The sequence below is a fragment of the Pieris napi genome, chromosome 23 (genome assembly GCF_905475465.1).
Source record: "Pieris napi chromosome 23, ilPieNapi1.2, whole genome shotgun sequence".
NCBI lineage: Eukaryota > Metazoa > Arthropoda > Insecta > Lepidoptera > Pieridae > Pieris > Pieris napi.
The window spans coordinates 4360340-4385316 of record NC_062256.1 but is presented as its reverse complement, the minus strand read 5'-3'; the positions used below and the strand labels follow the sequence as shown (position 1 = coordinate 4385316).

The window sequence follows — 24977 nt, the reverse complement described above, 5'->3', positions numbered from 1 at the left end:
TTCTAGAAACAAACACAAATTTGTTGTCCCTACAACCAGGCTTAAAAAAATAAGTGGTTCGTTTAGATGCCAATGTATACGTATTTATAATAAACTACCTAGCCACATTCAAGAACTAAGCCTTAATAAATTCAAAAATAGTATAAAGCGGAAACTTTGTCAGAAAGCCTTTTATACTGTCAAAGACTATATTGAGGACAAAAAGGCTTGGGATTGAGCTGCTCCAATAAATTTGCACAATTAATGTTGATTTAAATACCTTTTTACATACTCTATGTACAATTAAATGAATATTTACTTTGTAAAGTATTATTTATACAATTTTGTATTATTGTGAATGTGAAGACTACGTGGATCATTGTTTTTTATTTATTGAATCCTTTTCTTAGTTTTAGTCATAGTCTGACAGTTTGAGTAATTTTTGCGGCCTACCCAAATGTCTTGTCTTTGGACTTGACAGGTCCACTCAATCTGTGTGGTTCTTTCCTCAAAAGACCATTTCAGACAACAATCTACATGGTCTTCACATAATCTTGTTAGTTATGTCTGGACTTTAAAAGAGACTGTGACTGTGAGTTTGTTTCGGCGTTTCTTCTCAGAGTAGTCAGATAGGAAACGTCGATCTCATCTAGTTTAAAAAAAAAATGTTTGACGTGTAAAAGTGTTTGTAAAAACCTACTTACAGAAATAAATCATTTATCATTTATCATTTAACTATCTAATGAAACACAAAACATAGACACATACTAGATATAATAAGCACAGACAACATATTCCTAAATAATTGATTCCCAATCTAGTATTCTAATATAATATTCCAAATGGACATTTATTCTAAGTCCCAATTTATGTCGAATATAAATAGTTTATGAAACTGTAAATTACTATCTAAAATCTGTAAAAAAGAATAATTATAATTCTAATAACGGTAACTTTACCTAAAATACTTTATAAAATAGCTATTTAGCTAATAATTATTAGCCCATGGACACTCACAATGCCAGAAGGCTCGCAAGTGCGTTGCCGGCCTTTCAAGAATTGGTACGCTCAAAAATTATTATTAATTAATCTCACCTGCATCATGACAGCTGCCTCCATATCTGACAATCCATTCTCCACCGGATTCTCCTCACTTTCCTCCATATCTTTATTTGACAAAAGAGAAAATTAGTAATTCACACATTACATATAAAATAGTAATTAATTTATTATTGAGTTTGCATTTTGGGCATTAGATACCCCGGTAAAAGCTTACCGTGCGGCGAATACATGTGTGGTGGCGGTCTCAATGCGCGTAGAGCGACGGTTTCTCTTTTGAGTCGCGCCGCGTGTCTGCGCAGACGCACTTCACATTCCTCGCTCCACGGGTCTAGATCTTCCTCTGTTGAATTATTTCTGAAATGAGTTAAATAGCGTTATATGATACAATAACTTGAAAAAAAACTTCTTTGGCAAGGAAGATATGTTAGGAATTTAATGAATTTAATTGTCATTAAAATATTAAAAGTGCCGCAATTAATACGAATTGTAAATTTAATTTTTAAATTATTTTGCATAAAGTCCGCCCTTCTCATTCTCTCTCAATCGCTATCTCTCTTTTCTTCGACAAAAACGCTGCACATCTTCGTGACGCTAATATTATTATTATTGCGTTTCATCCTTAAATAATATAAAATAGAATGTATATTTCTGTCTCATTCTTTCCTGGCTTCATCCTACACATTTTTGTATTTGTGTCTCTTACCTGTCGCTTTCTCACTCTCTCCCACGCCAAATCCTATTAATTTATGTGTCTGTCTCTTTTTACTGTCACCTTTTTCCGTTGCATCCGGTTTGAAATCACAACGATTCTAAAGAAGTTTCACTTCAATAATCATTAATTTATTTACACGTCGGTCACAGTGTGTGATTTTATTACTTCCATAATATTTAATGACCGAATTACATACTGTTGATGGTCGTGCCAAGGTCCCGGGGACAGCATCGCCTGACCCCACACAGGTCCGCTCTCAAGGCGACGCAGCAACCGACGAGCCACCCCTTCAGCTGCGGAGCGCTGAAATTAAATTAATAAGTTAAATTACTGGCTGTTTCTCACGCTGCTTAAATGTAATGCGTTCAAGTATTACGTAACGAATTTTGGGGGGGGGGTCCTTTTGTAAAACGTTACGATACGGGGCGGGGATTGAATTAAGCGTTATTGTTAATATTATTTTCGACTTTCCAGTACTTTACACCACATTATGGTAACTTTTAGGTATAAAGAGTCACTAGGTGGCCACGAAACGTTTTACTATTGGGTACAGAAAAACGTTACGGCGCGTTACATGGGGTGGGGGGGGCATGTACTGCCACTGGACCGCCATCTGTTAGAATTGTGACTATCAAATAATAAACAAATTTTTTGCAATAAAATAATGTTATGGGTATAAATGAAGATGTAAGCTATCCTATCTTTTAAGTTAGTTTAAACTGCAGACGGTATGCAAATTTGATTGAAATCGGTTAAGTAGTTTAGGAGTCCATAGCGAACAAACAACGTCGTAATTTATATATATTAAGATAGAAATTCATATGATCGGGTCAAAAATCGTATTAAAAATGTTGTTATAAGTTAATAGACCTCAACAAGTCAACAATCTTCTTGTCTATGAATAGAAGGAAGTAAAAAAAATAAAAGGGCCACCTTACCTCCGGACTATCCGTATCGTTTTGCGTCTCAGCCAAAGCCAGCAACACATCGTAGGTCTCCAAAGCCCGATCTGCGGCCTTTAACGCGGAGCACAGTACTACGGACGACGACTCGTGCATTGCGCACGCGCAGGATAATCTAAAAGACGTTAATTTCAGAACACAAATACATTGATAAATGATCCAATTTACCGAAATAAGATCTCTATTGCTTAATTAAATAAATTCTCTTTAATTGTGAAATTTAACTCAATCCTGGGTTCGATTCTCGGCAATTCACTTGAGACTGACCTACTTTATAAAAATTGGTAATTAAATAACACGACGATAAAGCACTCGAAAGCAGATAAATAATGTAATAAATATTTTCTCAATAAAAGTAACACACCGCCATCTTTTGGTGGTTATATGTAACATTTTGTTGCAGCTTATAATGATGGGCAAAATTCAAGGCAAAAGACGGGCTGGTAGAAGAAAGAAGAGGTTGCGTAACGTACTGGAGTGGGCCGGCATCCCATACCCGACATATCAAGTTGTTAACAGCCTATCTTTAGCAATGAAGTTTTCGTTTCTTAAAGCAGTTTTTTCCGCGCACCACCAATATGTGGAAACAGCTGGGCAGCTTAAGTATTTACGAACCAATTCGACTTAGGGTCCTTCAAGATAAGAGCGTACTAATTCTTAAAAGGCCGGCAGCACGCTTGCGAGCCTTCTGGTAGTGTGTGTCCATGGGCGGCGGTGTCACTTAACACCAGATGAGCCTCCTGCCCGTTTGCCTGTATTACATAAAAAAGTGGCATCTGAAGAAGTAACATTATGTTAATAAACCTTACCGGTGTTGTGTGTCCACCGCCCTATGTAAGGCTGCGTCTAGAACGCGACATTCAGCGGCAAGACGAACGCAACGCGCTCGCCACAGTTCAGTGGTTATTGACTCCTCTGAAACAATCGATATTATGGAATAAAGCTTGGTACAATCCCCATTGTAAAAAATCCATATACTAGGATTATTACTTGCCTTGATACCGTGAAAAGGACTTTTCGTAAGGATTTTCTCAAATATTTGTAATAAAAATCTTTTTTAGATTACAAATTAGAATCGTACAATTTGTTAAAACGCCCTACAAAGCTCGCTTTATAGTAAAAGCGGTTTTTGTACACAAGAATACTCATAATTTTAAAGAATTTAGCTGGTTTGACAGATTTTATAAAAAAAATTTTTTAATAATATTTATCAACGCTAAATCTGTTCATACAGGCCTCATATAGGCTTTTCAAATAGTAATTTTTTAATTTAAACTTCTACGTTTCTCTATGCGCTATTGGTTATGGTAATTGTTTTGAGAATTTTAATGATACCTATACCATCATAGGCCGGGCATGTGGCAGTCTCAAGAACCAACTCTGGGTGAGTCGATCGATAAAGTGTAAAGGCCCTTTAGGTAAAAGAAAAGGGAAGAGAAGAGAAGAGGAAACCACCAATAGAAAGTTCAATCATAAACGATGAAAAATTATACTATCAGACTAATTGTCGCTATTTTTAAGAGAAAGACAAGACCTTTTTTATTTTTTAAAGGACTTCAAAAACGGAGGTCTCTTATTTAGACCGTATATATTTTTTTTATGTGTTCGCGGATAATCTACGTTTATATACATACAAATCGAGGGGAAACTTCAAAAATCTGTTCAAAATCAAAAATATATGGAAAGTCTCGTTTTTTTGTTCAAAATCATATTTTTATGTATACCTTCATGGTTAGCGGCGACAAGAGCTTCTCTAAGATCGGCCTGAGCACATACATCTAAGGCGAGCCGTTCTGCAGCTTCCACGCACCACTGAAACATACATACAGTTTTATTATTAATTTATCATATGACCAGTATTGAGCGTGCGACTCTCAACCCTTAGGCTGAACCTTCTGGGGCTGTGCACACTTACATTACTCACATAGGGGCTGTTCAGGTATTACGTAAGCAGATTTACTGCAATGTATCCCCCACCCCCCTTTTCCTCTTGTCAACAAAAGTAAGCAAAGCTCTCAAAAATATTACTACAAATACAAGTATCCTCGTAAATGCTTTCTATTAGATAAGCCCCGTGCCCGTTTGCCGCCGTTGTTCTTTAAAAAAATCGAGTATTATAAAATCTATAATGGCTAATATACCTCTTCATTAGATATTGGTTGATTCGTTTCAGTTTCAGACGTCTTTTTTAGTCGAACCCGGGACGCGATCTTCGCCTGACGGGACTCGCAACGTCCTGTTAACAAAAATATAAATTTAAAAAAATTATTATGACTCCTCTCCTCTTTGAATATGGGAAATATTGTCTTTGGTATTCATACACGCAGTTTCACCCGCGAAAATTACACGAAAATCATTTAATACAATGTTGGGTGTGGTAGAGAAATAATGAAAGTAGAATGCCGAAGAAGAAGAGTTAAGAAGTATGTGAGGTGTAGATAGCATAAGTAATAGTGAGATGAGCATTGTGGGTTAAAAGAGGACGTAGTGATGAAGGAAAGGTAATGCTTAGGAGGTTTCGCCATGTAGAACGGATAAAAGAAAAGCAGGTTACAGGTATACATAGCAACCATGGATGGTGAAGTCGAGTTGGGTAGGTTGGTACCTGTACCAAATTCAGGAGGTACTAGAGACAAGTTAAAAGTACCCAAAACCGTGGCATGCATGGTGAATGTCATGGGAGCTGATGATTTGGAGGTATGTCAGGACCATAGCAAGTGATTTGTGGTCTTTGCCTCCTAATTGAAAACACACTAGAGAAGGTCTGGTGAAAACCGTACAAAGATCCGGTTTTTTAATTAATCAATAAAGCATTTTATATATTTGACGAATACTTAAATGATCCTAATTGGGATTGATTTGCTCCAGTTCAAACAATTTGTATGACAATACTTGGCGATTAAAAAGAGTGGCGGAAAGTTGCCAGTTCTTCTTACCCGCTCTACGCTCTAGACTTGCGAACTGGTAGTAAATGTAAATTTATGATTAATTTAACTTCTTTTTGACGTTCATAAGTGTACTTGTTTACCTATATGAATAAAGAGTTAGAGTTTGAGATTATCGCGTCCATACAGACCGACATACCTGGTCTGTAATATACAATACAACATATAGATAGAATGCTTGAATAAATACCAGGAGATGGCGGTAGGAGAGCTGGTGAACCTCTCTCTCTTTGGCAGCTGTTGTTCGAACCATGAGCACGGCTGTACTGGCAGCATCTAAACAGAAAATTATTTATTTACAGGAATTATGGGATCGCTGACGTGTAATGCCTTCACGAAGGTGATTGTTGTTAAAGGCATGGTGTCTTTATAGGGAGAGTATTTAGACCATAAGTTTTGACTACAATTATAAATAACTGATCTTATTACGACATTATAATAATTAATTTGACATTTGCATGTCTATTTTTAGATGGCTGATTTTGCGATTTTTAAATAATTCTGGATGTTCCACTTTCTTTGTAAATAAACGATTTATTTATTTAATAAAAGTGTAGCCGTCTATTGGAGGGATTTGCGCTCCATCATCACCAAATGATAGGGACGTGCGTTAGAGAAATAGTTGACCATGAGTATTAAAAGGAAAAAAAAACAAGAAACTCGTATGGCGCTAAGATTAGTCATAGGATCAGAAAAATACTGCTACACGTACTATATGTTATGATTCTAATAGATCTATATTTACGTATACATATATAGTCTGACCGGGATAATAGTTTCATGTATTCATGTCCTAAAAATATCTATAAAAGATATATGTACGTACATTAAAAGTGCATAAGTTTGTTTAACAGTAATTTTTAACTAAAATGTCTTATGAAAAATTCCATCATAAGCTTTGTATATAAATAATTTTACACTATTAAGTCTCATGACACGAGACCAATCAATACCGACAATCTTTAAAGTGGTCAAATGGGTGGTAACGCTACTGGATTTATTAAAATTAATTATAATACAAAAATGTATTCGTTAAAACGTAACTGGGTTATTCTAGGTTCAATTCCCAGTGAAACACATTTCGAAACAAACCATACCTGGCTGTTGTAACACATATCTCTGAATCTCTCTCCGATAGCCTCAAACTGGAGCAGTTCTCTGAATCTTGTGGTGGTGAGACTTCTAGTGTCGGTTGAATTCTGAAGACATTAAATATCATTTATTTATATAGGTAATCTACACTTATGAAATAAATAAATCAGTGGCGCTACAACCTCTTTAGGTCTGGGCCTTAGATTCCTGTATCTGTTTCATGATCATTTTTAAATCTAGTAGGTAAGTACGTGATCAGCCTCCTGTGCCTGACACACGCCGTCGACTTTTGGGTCTAAGGCAAGCCGGTTTCCTCACGATGTTTTCCTTCACCTCTCGAGCGAATGTTAAATGCGCACAAGAAAGGCCATTGGAGCACAGCCGGGGATCGAACCTACGACTTCAGGGATGATAGTCGTACGCTGAAGTCATTAGGCCAACAGTTATTAAATTGTAGAACGGACGAGAAGATCTGGCAACACACCCTCCGTCACTCTTAAATATCCATTCTTGAAGTGAAACTTCTTTAAGGTAAAATTTGTACGGAACGTCACGAAGATGTGCAGCGTTTTTGTCAAACAAAAAGGAGAGAGCGATTGAGGCCGATTGAAAGAGTGAGAAGGGTGAATTACCTTATAGAAATTCGATTTTTAACATTAAAATTTCGTAAAGAGAATTTAGGTATAAATATTGGCAACCGAAACGATACTATATTTAGTCCACGTTTTATAATCAAGTCAATCGACTTAATTACACTAAATCTAGTGTGTACAAAGCTTTGGCATATCGTAATCATAACGATTTCTTACTTGATTTCATTCGTGCTTGTACTGGCGCTATCTTCGGGAAGATCCTTTGGTTCTTGGGGAGTGGGTAATTCAGCTGGACTCACAAGCGATGAATTCTCGTTCTGAAAAAAGAGTTTAAATACTTTGGACGGATATAAACCCGAATTTATTGCCTTTTCTATTTCGGGTAACTGCTATACAGCAGTATGCAGACAGAGGTCAAAACAATGAGCTAATACGCGTTTAAATTAGTTTATTAGTGTATTAGTAGCGTACACCAAAATCTTTTAGCTGGTCACCCCAGAGCTGGTGATTTCCTCGCTCAACGAATAAATATCGCAAGGAAACGCTGCCAGCATTAAAGGTACAGTGTCAAAGCACAGTTAACAATTTTTATCTATTTATTAAAAAATAAAAAAAGCGTGCTTACAAAGTACACATGTCAGAGGTAAAACTTCTTTGTAAATTAATTATTACTAAGGTAAAAGCCCCAAATAGATGATCATGTACCACTATATGATCACTCCATGTATTTGTATATCTATATTCAGACTGTTTATGACGAATAATAATACGTTAAATTGTAAGCAGTACGCTGAGGTTCACAATCTTTCGACAGTTTATAATCTCGCGAGATAGATTACAATCTAACGGTGTTTACAATTTTACGTTGACATTTACACACTGTATACGTGCTAATGATATTAATAAGTAAAAAATCTGCGTTTACTGCACAAGATCTTATGCGACAGAATTGCCATCTAAAGTTCTAATAAGTATGTAACTAAACGAATACATAAACCAATAGCGTGTATTTTTTCTCCATCTCCCTTACTATCTCTCTCTCAATCTTTCTCACTATAGCTCTCTCCCACCTCTCGCTCCACGCTACGTTCAACCTTTCACACTCTCTTTCAATCGGTCTCAATCGCTCTCTCCCTTTACTTCGACAAAAACGCTGCTCATCTTCGTGACGCTCATATTATTATTATTGCGTTTCATCCGTAAAAATGCGTCTAAAGAAGTTTCACTTCGAAAATAAAATATTTATTTCTAATAAATTCTAAGATGCATTGATCATCTTAATATATATATTTCTTGTGTGCGTGTGTATGTGACTGAACTCCTCCTAAACGACTGGACCAATTTTGATGAAATTTTTTGTGTGTCTTCAAGGGGATCTGGGAATGGTTTAGATTCACAAATCAGCCCGCCAGATGTTAAGGGTAGTCCACCCCTAAATTTTTATTTTTATTTTTTAGACAAAATTTTTAATTTCTATTTTTTTATGATACAGCATTAAAAAATACATACAACCCCTAACTTTCACCCCTCTACGATCAACCCCTATTTTTTTATTATAAATGATATACATGGCGAAACGACGTTTGCCGGATCAGCTAGTTTTAATATATATTAATATAAAGGAAGAATAACAAAACTATTATACCAGAGTTTTTTATATTATGTTTTAAACATTTTTTAATTACATTAAATATATCTATTTGGTAATTTGTGTTATAATCTAAAGGTAGCTACGATATCATCTACATAACTGACTTACGTAAATAGTTTGTATTAGACCGAGGAATTTGAAATAGTTGGGTTTGCCTTGTATTGTATGAAGATATAGTATGGATGTATTATTATTACCTGGTCGGTCCTAGATAAATCGATGTCTGCGTCTAATTCACCGGCCGGCTGTGTTGTCGACTCGCATTCATCTAAAATTAACATATACTATTTAGTTTAAAGACAAAGTCATTACAAGCAATAACTTAACAAGGGGGTCTCCAAGCGGACTACACCGAGCAAGTCCTGAGTGTATACAGACGCACCCATTTACTGTTGAAGTTGAAGATTAGGCCGTTTCGCCACTGCTCCGGTGCGGCAAACGTTAATTACCGATCCGATATAGAAACTCACAACAGTACTCACGTACTTCTCCACTACTCCGGCATCCGGAGTATATAAGTGAACTATTTATTAATACTATGGTATGTAGATTCTTTCAAATTAAACAAACTATAAATAAACCTGTGAATAATAATTTATAACCTCTTGGATACTTGGACCGATAAAACACCGCGTTCCGATATAGCAAGTTATCGGATCGTTAAAAACCGGATGCCGGAGTAGTGGGGAAGTACGCAAGTACTGTTGTGAGTTTCTAAATCGGATCGGTAATTAACGTTTGCCAGACCGGAGCAGTGGAGAAACGGCCATACTGTTGTCCCCGGTCATTCAAGATTCGGTCGGTGCCAGGTTTCACGGAAGGATGTGACGCAAGCTGTGTCAGCCTGTTATTGGGTAACCTATACCTTATCCAACTCTCTGTAATTTCCAATGTCTTTTGTATGCAATTTTGAAGCTCTCCAAAGCGCTAGCATCGCGACGTATAAAAAATCAACATCGAAATCATCTATGTATTCAGATTTCTGTGAATATTTCGACATCATTTTAATACGCAAGTAGGTGATCAGCCTTCTGTGCCTGACACACGCCCTAAGGTCCTAAATCCAGTAGCGCTGCAAACCCTTATGGGTCTTGGCCTCAGATTGCATACGTTTCTTTAATCATATTTATTTTATAGTAGACTAGCAGACTCGGCCAAGCGTTGCTGTGGCTAAGGTTTTTGTTATATTACATAGTAGTAAACTATTCAAGGGAAACGGTAGGAGAACACCAGTCATGGGGACCACCATGCTTTATTGGTGGTTATGCCATTAAATTGTAGCTTATGTTTGAATTGTGACTATCAAATAATAAACAAATATTTCGCAATAAAATAATATTGCGGGTATAAATTGAGATATAAGCTATCCTATCTTTTAAGTTGGATCAAACTACACACGGTGTGCAAATTTGATTGATATCGGTGCGGTAGTTTAGGAGTCCATAGCGGACAAACAACGTGACACGTAATTGATATATATTAAGATAATCAGCTTTCTGTGCCTGACACGCCATCGACTTTTTAGGTCTACGGCATGGTCTCCTCAGAAAACCTTCAGGGTAGAGAGGTGCACTCTCACACCAGTCCAACACTGCTTTACTACCGTGTCTAACTCACCAGAGACTTCCTCCTCGGGTATCGCCTTCGCCCGTTTATCAGTCGCTCGCCGCCTAACCAATTCAGCAATGACTCCATGCAGTTCAGCGAGTCTTGCATCGTGAGCTCTCGCCGCACTGGCCGCGCGTTGACGCTCATTCGCCAACGCACGCACCAGCGCGTCACGTTCCGCACGAAGGGTGGATACATCTTCCACCCGACCGCTGCTTTGGGTTGCCAACTGTAAAAAAGATTGAAATTACGTATATATGTCAGGGAATGCTCGGATTATAAGGAAATGTCCTGATCGTGTCAATTGCCGTTGATTTTTATTGTTGCTTTCAATCATTGAGATTCCGATAAGAATTATTTATCTTGATGTAATTTGTTTTGTTATTATTTACTTTATTGAATTTACTAATACTTGGGAATCACTACTGAACGAATAAAAGTATGAATTTGAGGCGCCATCTTGATTTTGGACCAGTGTTGCCAGATCAGAGGATTTCCCCCTAGATTTAGGGGTTTCTCAACCGAGTTAGGGGCAGACTAGGGGGAAAGAATATTTGGGGGGTTTTTAGGGGAAATTTCAAAAACACGCCAAATACAGTATTTTTGCTATTGTATATCACGTTCCAGATTTTGGAACTAAAATGAAGTACCATCTGGTACGAGACTGGTCAATAGGATCTCTAGTGCAATCGGACATTCGATAGGTCCCCATCTGACGAGATTGTAACTTGAAATACCAATTAGAATATTAACCTTAGATAAGAGGGCCAACTATGACACCCGTATGTCGAAATCCAATGACGCACATACGTATTACACACTAATACTTTAAAAAATCGTATCCTTTATGAAATCCACGTAACACTACAATACATGAGAATTCAAAGCAATAATCAGATTGTCAGATTACTAGATCACTTTTTCGATGTATACTTAATAAATTTGCATTTCAGAAGCCGAAGGTCTATTACCTACTTACACGGCATCACATCACGTAACCAATTTTGTTCCTACGTAATCTTTTTAAAACTTCACATCAAAAACATGCAATATATAAAACCTCTTTTGGATTTGAAGTAAAAAGCTTAGTTTTTTATTGTTCCATTTTTGAATTTTGTTTTCTTTCGTCTATTCCGTTCCATTTTTAATTTATGTGGTATATTAACATACAAAGTACAGTGGCATATACGGCGACACAATGTCTACTGAATCGCAAGGTTTACCGCTAATACATTATGTATGCAGCTCATACCAGCTATTTAAAAAGCAGCGAGGCCTTTGATATTCAACGCTCATTATTAATTAGCTACAGGCTTATTTCTTACGACAACTTTGCTTGAAATGAAGATAAAAAGCTGCTATGTTCTTATTTGTACACGTTAATGGTACGTACTTTAAATATTTTGTTGGTTACAGATATTAATGATTTAAGAAAAAACTCTACAAAGGTCAGTTTATTAGTAATCAATCAAATACACAGTATTTGCAGTTTTAACCTACATAGTAATAATAAAAATTAATTACGGCTCATTGGTCTAGTGGTTAGTACCCCTGACTGCGAATCCATGGGTCCCGGGTTCGATCCCCGGCTGAGACAAACATCGATGTGATGAGCATTTGGTGTTGTACTTAGGGCTTGGGTGTTTAAATATGTATTTATATGTCTATTATCTATAATATGTATGTAGTATATCCGTTGCGGTGTGAATTGTCCAATTAATAAAAAAATTAAAAAAATTAAAAGAAAATTAAAACAAATTTAAAAAGTTTGGTCCCTGTGGCAATGTATCTTTCACGCTGGCAGCATTTCCTCGCTTTATTGCGATACTTATTCGTTGAGCGAGGAAAGCACCAGCTCTGGGGTCACCGGTACTATCTACCAGGCGCCAACTTAAAACTACAAATAAATATAATATAAAATAATGATACTTATTAGTTAGGACATTCGATCATTGTGTGCACCAATTCAGATATAGGTTAATTTTATAACATACTCGTACATTTTTAACATTGTTCAACATCTGGAAAGTGGTTTGGATAACACCAGCCTTGCGATTCTGTAACTCACTTTTCGAACTCTGACAGCGGTTTTAGCAGCGGGGGTCGCGCTCAAATCAGTCGTGAAGAAGTCATTTTACGATTTGGCATTCTGATAAGGAGGGAGATTGTATAAAATCGAATACCCTTTTCAATTTAAATCAATAAAGCTTTTTATAAATGACGATTATTTAAATGATCCTTATCCTTGTGATTGAGTTGCTCCAGTCCAAACAATGTATGACTCAAAACTTGGCAATTAAAAATAGTGGCGGAGAGTTTCTTGTCAGTTCTTATTGCCCGCTCTACGCCCTTGACTTACAACTGGTAGTAAATGTAAATTTAGAATCAATTTAACATCTTTTCTGTTGACACTCATAAGTATAATTGGTTACCTATATGAATAAATTTATAATTTTTTTTTTATTAAATATTTAATTTGTCAAAAAATTTCTTGGTACTTGGTACGACGTTGGACTAACAGAAAAAGTTTGTTGTTAGTCCAACGTCGCATCCCCACTACCATGTTAGCTATAAGCTTTTATTTGAACCATTAAAGACAGTTGACACTTAGCTTTGAACAATGTTTTCATTTATTTGAATATCCCACAAACGCCACCGAATTAAGCTGATGTGATCAATGCCTTCCTTGAATGATTCGTATACTATAAATAAAATTAAATTATTATAATATACGCTACATACCATATGTATCCCATTTTGTCCAGGCGCTGGTGGCGCAGTTACAGGCCTCAAACTGGAATACCTCCACGACGATTCCCTTGACATCTCCTCTTCCCCCATATTTGGACAGCACAAGTACCAGCTTCTACTTCTCCTAACACCCGGAGTGGACTCCAACTGAGTGAGAGGTACCCTTCCAACAACCTGCAGTTCAGCGAGAAGTGGTTCTTTCTCCTTCGGCTCAGGCATGGGAAAGGTTCCAGCAGTAGAATATGTCTCTTCTTTTCTATCTCGCGGGTCTTTTGCATCATTGAATATCTCGTTTGTGTCCACATACTCAGAGAATTCATTAGGATCAATCTGCCGACCGGTTGGTCGGTTGATCGGGCAGTGTTCGCTTTGAAGAACATATTCTAATTCTTTTGCACCAGTCTGCCGATCGGTCGGCCGAATGACTCGATCGTGTTCATTCTGTCGTATGTACTCTGAAAAGTCATTTGGAAGTTTCTCCCGATCGATTTGCCGATTGATCGGGCAATCTTGTACATTCTGGCGTACGTCTGTATCATGATTGGGCCGATCAGTTTGTCGACCAATCGTGCGATCGTGTTCATTCTGGCGCTTTATCTTCTCCAAGTCAGCATAGTAGTAAGCGGTGGAGCGCGGAGGCTCACCGCTTTGCGTTTTCCCAGCCAGTATTGTTTATTTATTTGCTTTTTCAAACACTTAACTCACATAATAAAGTCCGATTTAACAGTCACATTTTTCTTAATTATAGAATAAATAAGTTCAAGGACCTAGAAACATTTAATGTAAATAACATTTATTGTTAATGCGATAATTACTTTTCGATAGCTGAGATGACGCTTTTACTACTAGAATACCACCGAGTGGAATACACCATGAATTGAGAAATATTGTAAACCTATTTTAAAAGAGTAAGTGTGGAGTTTCTTGTCCATTCTTCTCCACACGAAACTATCTTTTGGAAGGGGCAACTAGAATCTTCTTTATATTTTATTTGACGTTCAAAGGTGCCATTTTATGTGATCTAATTGAAATAAATGATTTGACTTGACTTGATAGTTCATTTTGAAAACGTCGTGAAGTCCATCCAATTTGTCGGCCTATACCTAATTTTAGCAAATATTAAAGTGTCTTATACATTTTTCACCTAACACCTGCTAGTAGTACCCGAAGGGCGAGAAAACAATAACTTTGAAATTTTTTCACCGTTTTCAGTAATTTCCCGCAACGTGAAGTTAAAAGCTTTTAAATGCATCACTGTTTGTACTCCGTGATAAAATGTTTGCTTTGTGAAAACGAAAGCAGTCTGTATTTAAGTGTCTACTATCTAATTTTCCACATAGTGCTCGAATAATATAAAATATTAAACAAATAATCGGTTGCACATGAACAATTTAGTGAAACGCGTTTATTTATTAATGTTTCTCTCTGTCTTGACGTTTCGTAATAAATAAATGTAAAATTTGATTAGTAACTTGTTTGATCGCCCACTATACACGTCTTCTATATAAGACAGTATTAAAATTTTAACATTACAATCATTTTGTTGACCTATGTAAATAATTATCTAATCATAACAATCAAATATACAGTTTATACGATTCTTAACCTACATAGTAGTAATTATAAAAATAATTAATAATTAAAGAGATAGATAGATAGTATCGGTGACCCCAGAGCTGGTGCTTTCCTCGCTCAACGAATAAGCAGATATCGTAATACAGCGAGGAAATGCTGCCAGCGTTAAAGGTACACACCACAGGTACCAAACTTTTTAAAATTGTGTTAATTTTCTTTTTATTAATTATTTTTAATAATTATTATATGCTGTTTAAACGTATATTTGTTCGTGCAAATGGTTTTATAATCAGCCTCTTGTTACTGATACGGAAGCCTTATAATGGGAGGAATAAACTTATAACTAGTATTAGTTTGCTTTTCATTTAAATGATTTTATTTGTATTTATTGTTTTAGTATGATATGTTAAAGTACGCCATCGACGCTTTTATGGTGCAAATTATGGACGTGTTTTTTTTAATAAAATAAATTAATATCGGCCCAAATAGAAGTCTTACCTCCAACTTTGATTTTGTTCCCTTTGGAGTAGAGACTCTTTGGCCGTGAGGTTCAAGTGCACAAGCGGTAATTAAATCATTAAGATGTGGCCTGGTAGATAGTACCCTAGAGTTGGTGCTTTTCTCGGTCGACGTATCTTAATACAGCGAGGAAATGCTGCCAGCCTTAAAGATACACAGGGACCAAACTTATAAAAAACATTATTTTCTATTAAATTTTTTTTAATTATTATTATTATTACTATGTACCTTAAGAATATTGTAAATACTGTATATTTGTGTATCTTTTTAAAGGACAAAACCCTATCGTGACGAAATAATTTATACTCTTGGGTATTCGTAGAACGGTGTTACGCAAATGGTATATAATCCCTTTCAAATAGATGAAAAGATGTATTCTTGGTTTAGTAAAGTCTATGTAATAAGAGAAGTTTTTATAAATATTTTTTTTAACTGAGTATCGCTACTACAAACTAAACAATACACTAAATAATATCAAAGCAATGTAATAGACAAAAAAATATGTTACTTGAATTATCTATAGTATTATGTACTACCAAACAATGTATGTATTTATATATTTTTGTACCGTTGCATTTTACCTATTATTGTATTAGGAGCAGTGTTGGCCTAGTGACTTCAGGGTGCGACTCTCATCCCTGAGGTCGTAGGTTCTTCTTCGACTTACTTTCTCTGTGCGCATTTAAACGAACGGTGAAGGAAAGCATCGTGAAGAAACCGGCTTGCCTTAAACCCAAAAAGTCAACGGCGTGTGTCAGGCACAGGAGGCTGATCACCAACTTGCCTATTAGATTGACAAATGTTCATGAAACATTCCACTACTGATTTATTTCATTTTTATTTTACTTGCATTATACCATACGAATCGTATTAAACCCCCTCCGCCTGTTTCTACATTCGGAGAGTTTCTACAGGCGGCAAGATAACATCGATAAGGTAAACCATTCAAGTATTAACATTTTTTATATGTACCGTCGCATCGGTCCATAGCATTACATAGCATTTTTAACAGCTTTTTAATACTGACGAACTTGGCGCTCTGGGATCGATTCTCGGTGAAATAATAGTTTCGGGTATAAATACACCATTTTAATTTATAAACCAGCTGTTCTATGTCCCGTCTCAACGATGACTGACAAAATTCTTGAATACGTTGTAAAAAATATAGGCAGCGAAAAGATTGCACAACAAAGTGTTTCTAGAGCCTGGCTAGATCGCTAAGTAGCTAGACAGCTGTTCGATCGCAGGGGCAAGGTCAGGGGGTGGATTACGTCACACTAGGGTTGCCATTCGCCAAAATACACGACCTACAAAGTCGCATGTCGATGCTAAATTGTATTACTACTTGAGTGACTTATATTTTAACATTCATAGGAAAATAATGCTTTAAGCTTAAGACAGATTTCAGGTAATTTTTATTGACATTGTAATGAAATATAAAATATTTGCCTCTCAAAATAACTTTATTCATATAGGTGAACAAGTATATTTATAAACATCAACAGAAAAGATGTTAAATTGATTCTAAATTTACATTTACTACCAGTTCGCAAGTCAAGGGCGGGCAAGAAGAACTGGCAAGAAACTCCGCCACTCTTTTCACGTATATTATATACTACATATTAATTATCATGATCATAACTGTCAAACTATAATGACGTAACAGAGTTAGTTAATAAATAAGGTATTAATTAGTATTGCTCCGACCTCAAATCTCTCGATCCTAAATTCGAATATATTAGATGACTATTATTCAATACGATAGTATTACTGTTTCGAGCATTTCCTAGCTAATAATGGTTTAATAATAAATATAAAAAATTCAAATAGTGGATCGCTTTGAGGAGCAACCCTAATCTCAACCTCCATATTGAACGAGGAATTAATCGGATGAACGTGTACTTAAAAGAGGTCGTGATGATTTTTAAATGGTTTTATTTAGCTCACCCCGTTTGTTTTATTCTTGGGTCAAATTTAGTAATTCAAATTTCACCCTCTTCCTGTCAACCGATTAATCTGAAATTTTGTATACACTTTGGATTTTGGTGACAATACAATAAACTAAATAAATAAAATAAAAATAAATAAATAAATATTATATAATATATAAATATATATATATAACATTATATTAAAAACTGTATCTATTTTATTAATTAAATATATATTATATTTATATTATAGAATTGATTTATTTATATAAACTAACGGGCAAGGAACCTTGCAATAATGAAGCACTAAATGAATTAAACAGAATGCGAAATAAAAACTAAAAACTAGAAAATAAAAATAGGTAAAAAAACTTTTTAAGTTAAACGGTTTTATGTTAAACATACATTGCAATGTTTAAGATAAATGTACTAAAAACCAAAAAATAATAAAATAGATACAGTCGTGGGAATTATAAACATATGCATAGACTAGACTAAAATAAAACCGTGGGGCATGTCAATTGTCTACAATCGTTGATTAAAATGTTTGTTTTGTAATGTTACACTATAATTAGGCAGTTGTTCAACCGACAACGATGGACGTGTGATAAGTAGGGCTAGAATGTGGAAACAAGCTAGCAAGCTCGATTATAAGCGAGTTTTAGGGTTTCATAGTGGTGAGCGAGTAGTACTTTTATCATATGTTTTGTCGATTAAAGACAAACTACGAGCAGTGAAACGATTCCTCGCCAGCCAGCAGTGTGAATGTCCAACGATAAACTAGTTGAAACATCTCTTTTATTTACATGGAGTGTATAACTATTGGAATTTCCATGAGCAAGAAAATAGTAAGTAATTTCCTGACCGTCTGCGGGCCAATTGCCTATTTTAACGACGAATTAAACGATTCTTCTATCGCACATTAAGTCGATAGTTTGTAGACAATTGACGTGCCCCACGGTTTTATTTTAGTCTAGTCTATGCATATGTTTATAATTCCCACGACTGTATCTATTTTATTATTTTTTGGTTTTTAGTACATTTATCTTAAACATTGCAATGTATGTTTAACATAAAACCGTTTAACTTAAAAAGTTTTTTTACCTATTTTTATTTAATCCAAACTCATTTTTGTTCAAATTTGTTCATATGAATGAACAATTTATATTAATTTTGCCATAATCCCGTAATTTTCTCTCTCTGGGCCTCAGATTACTGTATCTGTTAGGTAATCATTTTTTATTAGGTATGTAGGTGGTCAGCCATTTGTGCCAAACATATGCCGTGGGTCTAAGGCATAATTTCTAAACCATTTTTATGTCGCGACCCACGAAAAAACCCAAAAACTTAAGCAGTCTTGCGACCCCGTAACATTATAATTCAGTTTTATAAACACTATAATTATTAATTCCTTTAATAAACGAATTTTTTATACCTATATGTAGTTTATATTTATTATTTATCAACAGACTGCGACTCCCTTTTAAAATTCGACTGCCCGCTTGAGAAACCATGACTCTTAAGCATACCACATCCCCAAAAACTTTATTCTCCAACGTACAAAAAGTCCATTTGCACACCCACTGAAATATTTCCTAACCGCTTCCCACGTTTAGGAAAAGAGCGTACCAATTCTTAAAAGACAACGTACTCGCGTACCCACTGGCATTGAGAGTGACCATGGGCGGTATGACTTAACATCAGATGAGCCTCCAGCCTCTTAGCACCCTATCTTTATATATATAATTCTTCTGTGAGTGTGTATGTCACTGAACTTCTCTCAAACGACTGGACCGATTTTGATGACATTTTTTGTGTGTGTTGAAGGGGATCTGGGAATGGTTTAGATTCACAAATCAGCCCGCCAGATGGCGCTGCAGTCGGTACTTTCATACTTTGCTTTACTAATCGCTTGAAATATCATGCAGGACAACGTCTGTCGGGTCCACTAGTTCTATATAAAATTAAAAAAAAGCAGTCGATCAACGGCTTAGAATTTGGTCGCTCAAGCCAATACCGCTCAAAAAAATCGCCGGGAATCGAACCCAAACTGTACACTGTACTGTTATTCTTTTATTAAAAACCTTCTACAAATGTCCATTCAATAACCAACAGGGCAAGTTGCAGGTTAATGCTATAGAATGCAGAGGCTGAAAGAGGTCACGTCTGTACGCATACAAGTCTAGTGCATTACGTCAGTGCACTTTAGTGACCCAATTGTTTAAGCCAAGTTGAGGGAAACCCAGAAAATTAACTAAGGTATATTTGTTTTCCGGTTGATATTTCAACCGATGAGGAGGTCACTATAATCAATTGGGCATGTACCTGTACTTCTACTTAAAACCTACATTTGGAAAATTATTGGTGAAAGGTGCCCCAGATAGTCAAATACTCATCAGGGCATCTGATGGGGTCTTAGCAAAATCGAGGTTATTCTTAAGATTTTATAGGCACATTGAAAACTATTTTGGTCCATAGTGACTCGAGCTTCGGATCGGAAAGCTCAATTTGGTGTAATCGAATTCAGAATTTTCTCTTATAATAAGACGAAAAGTTATCCATAGGCGATATATCACGATGCGATATATCACGATAAAGTGGGGAAAATGCCTTCAAACTGTGATACAGACCAATCTCTTAAATAATAATAGAAGATGGGTATACACCTCCATTCTTGATGTGGGGGTTTAAATTACGATGAAGAATTAAAAATATAATGAAAAGCTATTTAGTAAAATTGACCTAACTTCATATAAACATAAACATACGTGATTAAATTAAAAAGCATCACCAGAATGATTGTCGATTCCGAGAAATTTGTGGACAAATATACATGCATGTACTTAAGAAACTCCTTGTTTAATTCATTTTAAACTAAAAAAACAATCAACTAAATTAAAAATTCAAGTAATTAATAAAAAAAAAAATATTGCTGATATTAAAGCCAAGGTCGTTAAGTGATATTACACTTATTTTACTTCTAAGGTTTAGTAGTCAATACACAGAGTATAACCCAACGGAACAATACTTTTTTATAGCAGGCTGAGGTGCCTTATTTGTCATAGAAAAAAGATGGTAATATTACTTTTTCAAATGTTATGAGATAAGTAGGATTCACACAATAAAACATTTTACAAGTGTAAGTGCGAGTCAACTTTCTTAATAAATCATTTGACAAGTCTCTGAATATTTACCTAGTCAAAGCAACTTGAAGAACTATAAAAATAAACATGAATAAAGTATTGTGTAAATCAGTATTATGTTTCAGATTGGTTATTCTGTGGTTACTTCACCTTGAAATGGTTATTTTTAAAAAACTTGATCAATAGGAAATCTTCGGTAAGAATCTTGCTACTTCAATTCAAAACTGTTTTTTGCTATAATTGTCATGCTTGGACACTCCCACGTGGTTGGTACATACCTACCAATATGGTGTATGTAGATATGCCCATAAAAGCATCTATCCCTTTATATATATCACCTAAAACTACTTTTTTATATAAACAATATGTCAGAAACTATACCTGAAATACCTTACAGCAATACACCATACCAAGTTAATAGAATTCTAAACATAGAAGTTCAGTAAGATTACAGCATGATCAGTCAACTTGCAAAACCTAATTCTTGAGGTTATAAACAGTGCATGGAAATTCCACACTATTCCAGAACGCCTAACTCAAAAAAATCAAACTCTATTATGGCTTTAGCTCTAAATCAAATCTATAAATAAAATCTCATTAGTAATATAATTGAAAACAATAAAATAAAAAATAATTTACCAAGAAGATCAAATATTACACTGTTCTTAGACGTGGGAAGTTTAATATGGTTCCAACTAACTTATCAAACCTTGTGAAAACTGAATTAAAGCTTTGTACAACTACTAAATTGATTGCAAGGGCTTGATAACAAAATTACACATGAATCACAGTGTAAATAGGGTGTCAGACATATGCATTTATAACGTGTTAACATCCTTGATAGCAGTTTATGAGTGATTCATATAAAACTCAAATTCTTTAAAAAAATTGAATTTAGATAAAAATAGTTAAAGAAACAAAACATACATATTTGAACAACAACTAAATTAGGGATTTTACATCTAATTTCAGGTATTAAAATTAAAATACTGTAACTTCTTGGAGTGTGGAACTGTGGACAACTGAGTGACTAGAAGAAACTCTACATTATTGTGTAAGTAATTAGTTTTTTACATTTGTATTATCTAGGTATACTAGAACATTATCTTCAATATGTGCAAAATTTATTGTTCATTCAAATTTGATATTAGCAAACTAAACTATACTAAACCAACTTTTATAATGTTTGGTCTATATAGAATCAAAACTTTAAAGCAATCTAGGTTCTTTTACATTTTTTTTACGAAATGATGAGTATTGTAGCTAATTATTAATTAAATATATAAATACACCTATGCATGAATGTTAAATCCAGCATTGGTTTCTAACCGGTCTGCCAAGTTAAAAGAAATTGCAATGACATTATGACGAAACGTAACTATAACATTACGTTTAATATCTATTAACTCTTATTTTTATGCACCTGTTCAGTAATATATCAAAAACGGCATCTTATATATTTTAAAACTTGTTTAATACCCTAAACTAAACTGCATTCATTACAAGCAAAAAGTAATTTTCGCATCACAACAAACTTAAAATCACATTTTCAAAAATAATAACAATGACGTCACAAACTCAAGTAGGTCACCGCCGGCGCCGTTGCAAGTTGCACTTTACATTTTTGCGCCTTATTTAACACTACACTGTAGAGTATAAACACTTACACAATTCACTAAAGAGTTTTTATTCAAATAATTAAAAATAAAAGCCGCATCGGACGTCGGAATTCGATGCGTTTATTTATTTTTGGATGACATTTGACGCAAAGTTGCACGACTGCGCGTGACGTAGCAGACCGCGGAATGGCGCATTTGGGACTCCGATTATCAGTGTTGCAATACTCATGTCATAAATTACCCAGATTTACATGTTGTGCGCTAATATTAAACGTAGATATTATGAAAAGTATATTGATCATTGCTTGCATACTTGCAATAATATTGAGTAAATACGGTAATTGCACACCTTTGAACGTTATTATTATAAAATATAAACGACAAGAAAAAATGTGATTTGAATCAAAGAATCTACACTTTTTTATGTTTATCGAAACTATATGCGATTGCCATTTTAAGTCTATCAAATATCCCTATAAATGGGGAATAATAGCTATCATAGCAAGATTGTTTAATTACGTACATATATACGAAAAAATATATCAATTTTTTTTTTAAATTTATAATTAAAGAGTTGCAATGTTTTATTATGGTTTAATTAAACATATTTTACACATCATAGTTATGACATGACGTAGGTAATTGAAACTTTTTTATTTGAATATGCTTCCTAACATTATACGATTACGGATACATTAAAGATACAAAAAATTTTAACTCGTTTAATTACCACAATTAGTTATTAATATTCCTTAAAATTTAAAATTAGGTATGTTGGCTTTGATAAATCCTCGAATAAAATATAGAAGCCTAAATTTCTTCTTCCAACAAAATATGCTGTGTAATGATTCAAAACAGTGATAGTTGTAAATAAAACATTGTCATTTTCGTATTGGTTCTGTGTTAAGTTTGGTTATAAATCACTCGAAAAACGATTCCACATTTTATAAAAACTTATCCCATAATTATCATGTAAAACAATATGTTAATTGAGATCGCAATTCAAACATGGATTAAAAAGCCATCTCGGTAATCTAATTAAAAAAATAGGTCAAATTAAATCATTCAAAAACAAGCTTTATTACCATAAACCATAAGGTTTAAAACATTCGTATTTCGAACACTCAATTTCCACTACATGTTGAAAACAAAATCCATTCGAATTTTAAAACTCTGAAAAAGTTACGTAATGTTTATGATTGTTTAGGCGGGAAGTTGTTTTCTTTCATCTATAAACTAGGTCGTGTTATAAAGAGATAAATTCCACGTTGTTGCAATGTACATTATTAATAATACATTACCTTCCTAATATTGCGTTTTTGTCCTAAATTAATTGTTGGTGTTGTACTTAAAACTTCTCACTTAGGTCTCTATTAAATAAGATGTGACTATATGTAAATGTTTTGGCAGAAAATAAAAAAATCAAGTTTGTTTTTAATTTTTATGTTTAAACCCAATATATTATTATTCATTTAATTTGTATACAATAATAAAGAAAAAGGGTACGCGCGTAAGAAGTTATACTTCTTTGGCATTATTAAAAATAGTTTTTGATTGCATGCAAATAATTAATTACAATTAACTTCATACTGATAATTTTGTGTAACGGTGCGCGCGCATCGTAAAATTTCACTCTCATCAATTTTTCATAACGCGCCTAAAGAAGTATAACTTCAAAAAACTAAAAAATCATGTCATCTAAATATAAGAAAGTTAAGCAGCAAAGTTTCACTTAACTGTTATTATAAGAGATTTAGAGTCACAAATATATGTTACAAAAAACTACATTTTACTTACATCTTCTTGTTGGCTGAGTGAAGAGTGACTACCCCAGTCATCCCAAGTCTCTCGTTCACCTGTGTAATCATAAAAAAACAATAATTTAAGCCACAAGTTAAAGTCTGACTATCTATATATTCAAAATTATATTAATTAGATAAATTATTAATTAAAAAACTTACAATAGCCGGCTTCGCTGCTAGCTTCCATTTCTACACCATCTATAAGAAAAATATTGTTGTTTAAAACTTACAGAAACTAACATTTTTGAAACCTTAAATGAACTGGAGTATTGAGAACATGAAGGCCTATAATCATGAAATAGCCATAAAGCAGAGCCGGCCTGTCCCTCTTTCATAGATAAGTTTTATGCATGATGGTAATTAGTAGCTGGCGATGAGGAATTAACTCGTTTGGAATCTTTTGCAATTCTAATAAGAAGGAGCAAGAAGCATTTCATAGTCTTCAAGACTGGATTTATTTTATCCTTGGAGTTAGCAAGATCCGCAAGAATAGTAACCGATGAGAATAGTATGTTACTGTAGTCATGACGTAGCGTATTATAAATAAATGTACAAACTCCAATGAACTTACCATCATTATCTAATAAGATATGAACCTATCTGTTCGGTTAACAAAACAAATCTCATTAATCGTAAACACTAAAAATTACATTTAAAATCCGTGTTATTACACTATCACACGCCCAGTTTTAGAAACACTAGGTACACTGATAGTTCACTCAACAACTTCACCAAACATATAATACGACTTGGAAACCCCATTTTAGTAACCTTTTCATTTATATAAAGGGCTATTTGTGTTATATTTAATCTACAAAATGACTAATAAGAAGGAGTTCATTGTACTCTTGTTTACAATTTTAGCTGTCAAAACTCAAAGGCAAAACTCAAAAGATCGATTTAGTGTTGCCACTTAAGACTGTTTGATTTAGCTACTCCGGAACTCACCATAAAATGATAGATCCAAATCTTGAGGTATAGTACTCAAGATTATAATATTATGTGTATTAAAGTGGCTCAAGATGCATTAATG

General features: G+C 34.5%; 1 protein-coding gene and 1 long non-coding RNA gene across 3 annotated transcripts in view; both read right to left on the bottom strand.

Moving 5' to 3' along the window:
- Window positions 1-24808, bottom strand: part of LOC125061086 — a 29892-nt gene extending 5084 nt beyond the window's left edge. The window contains exons 1-15 of the mRNA XM_047666223.1: window positions 24516-24808; window positions 24104-24142; window positions 23940-23998; window positions 10614-10833; window positions 9194-9264; window positions 7562-7662; window positions 6758-6859; window positions 5851-5936; window positions 4857-4951; window positions 4440-4527; window positions 3525-3630; window positions 2692-2830; window positions 1950-2056; window positions 1256-1395; window positions 1075-1145 (exon numbers count right to left, since the gene is read on the bottom strand). Of these exons, the coding sequence (XP_047522179.1) occupies window positions 1075-1145; window positions 1256-1395; window positions 1950-2056; window positions 2692-2830; window positions 3525-3630; window positions 4440-4527; window positions 4857-4951; window positions 5851-5936; window positions 6758-6859; window positions 7562-7662; window positions 9194-9264; window positions 10614-10833; window positions 23940-23998; window positions 24104-24131 (1413 nt within the window). The 5' untranslated portion in view covers window positions 24132-24142; window positions 24516-24808. The remainder of the gene's footprint in view (window positions 1-1074; window positions 1146-1255; window positions 1396-1949; window positions 2057-2691; window positions 2831-3524; window positions 3631-4439; window positions 4528-4856; window positions 4952-5850; window positions 5937-6757; window positions 6860-7561; window positions 7663-9193; window positions 9265-10613; window positions 10834-23939; window positions 23999-24103; window positions 24143-24515) is intronic.
- On the bottom strand, window positions 14094-22339 carry LOC125061087. Of its 2 annotated transcripts, none has more exons than XR_007118973.1 (2): window positions 21947-22339; window positions 14094-14122 (listed from the first exon to the last, which is right to left on the bottom strand). It is a non-coding gene; the product is annotated as an uncharacterized LOC125061087 (long non-coding RNA). The 2 variants fall into 2 exon arrangements; XR_007118972.1 differs by having other exon boundaries at window positions 22191-22339.
- Window positions 24809-24977: the final 169 nt, after the last annotated feature.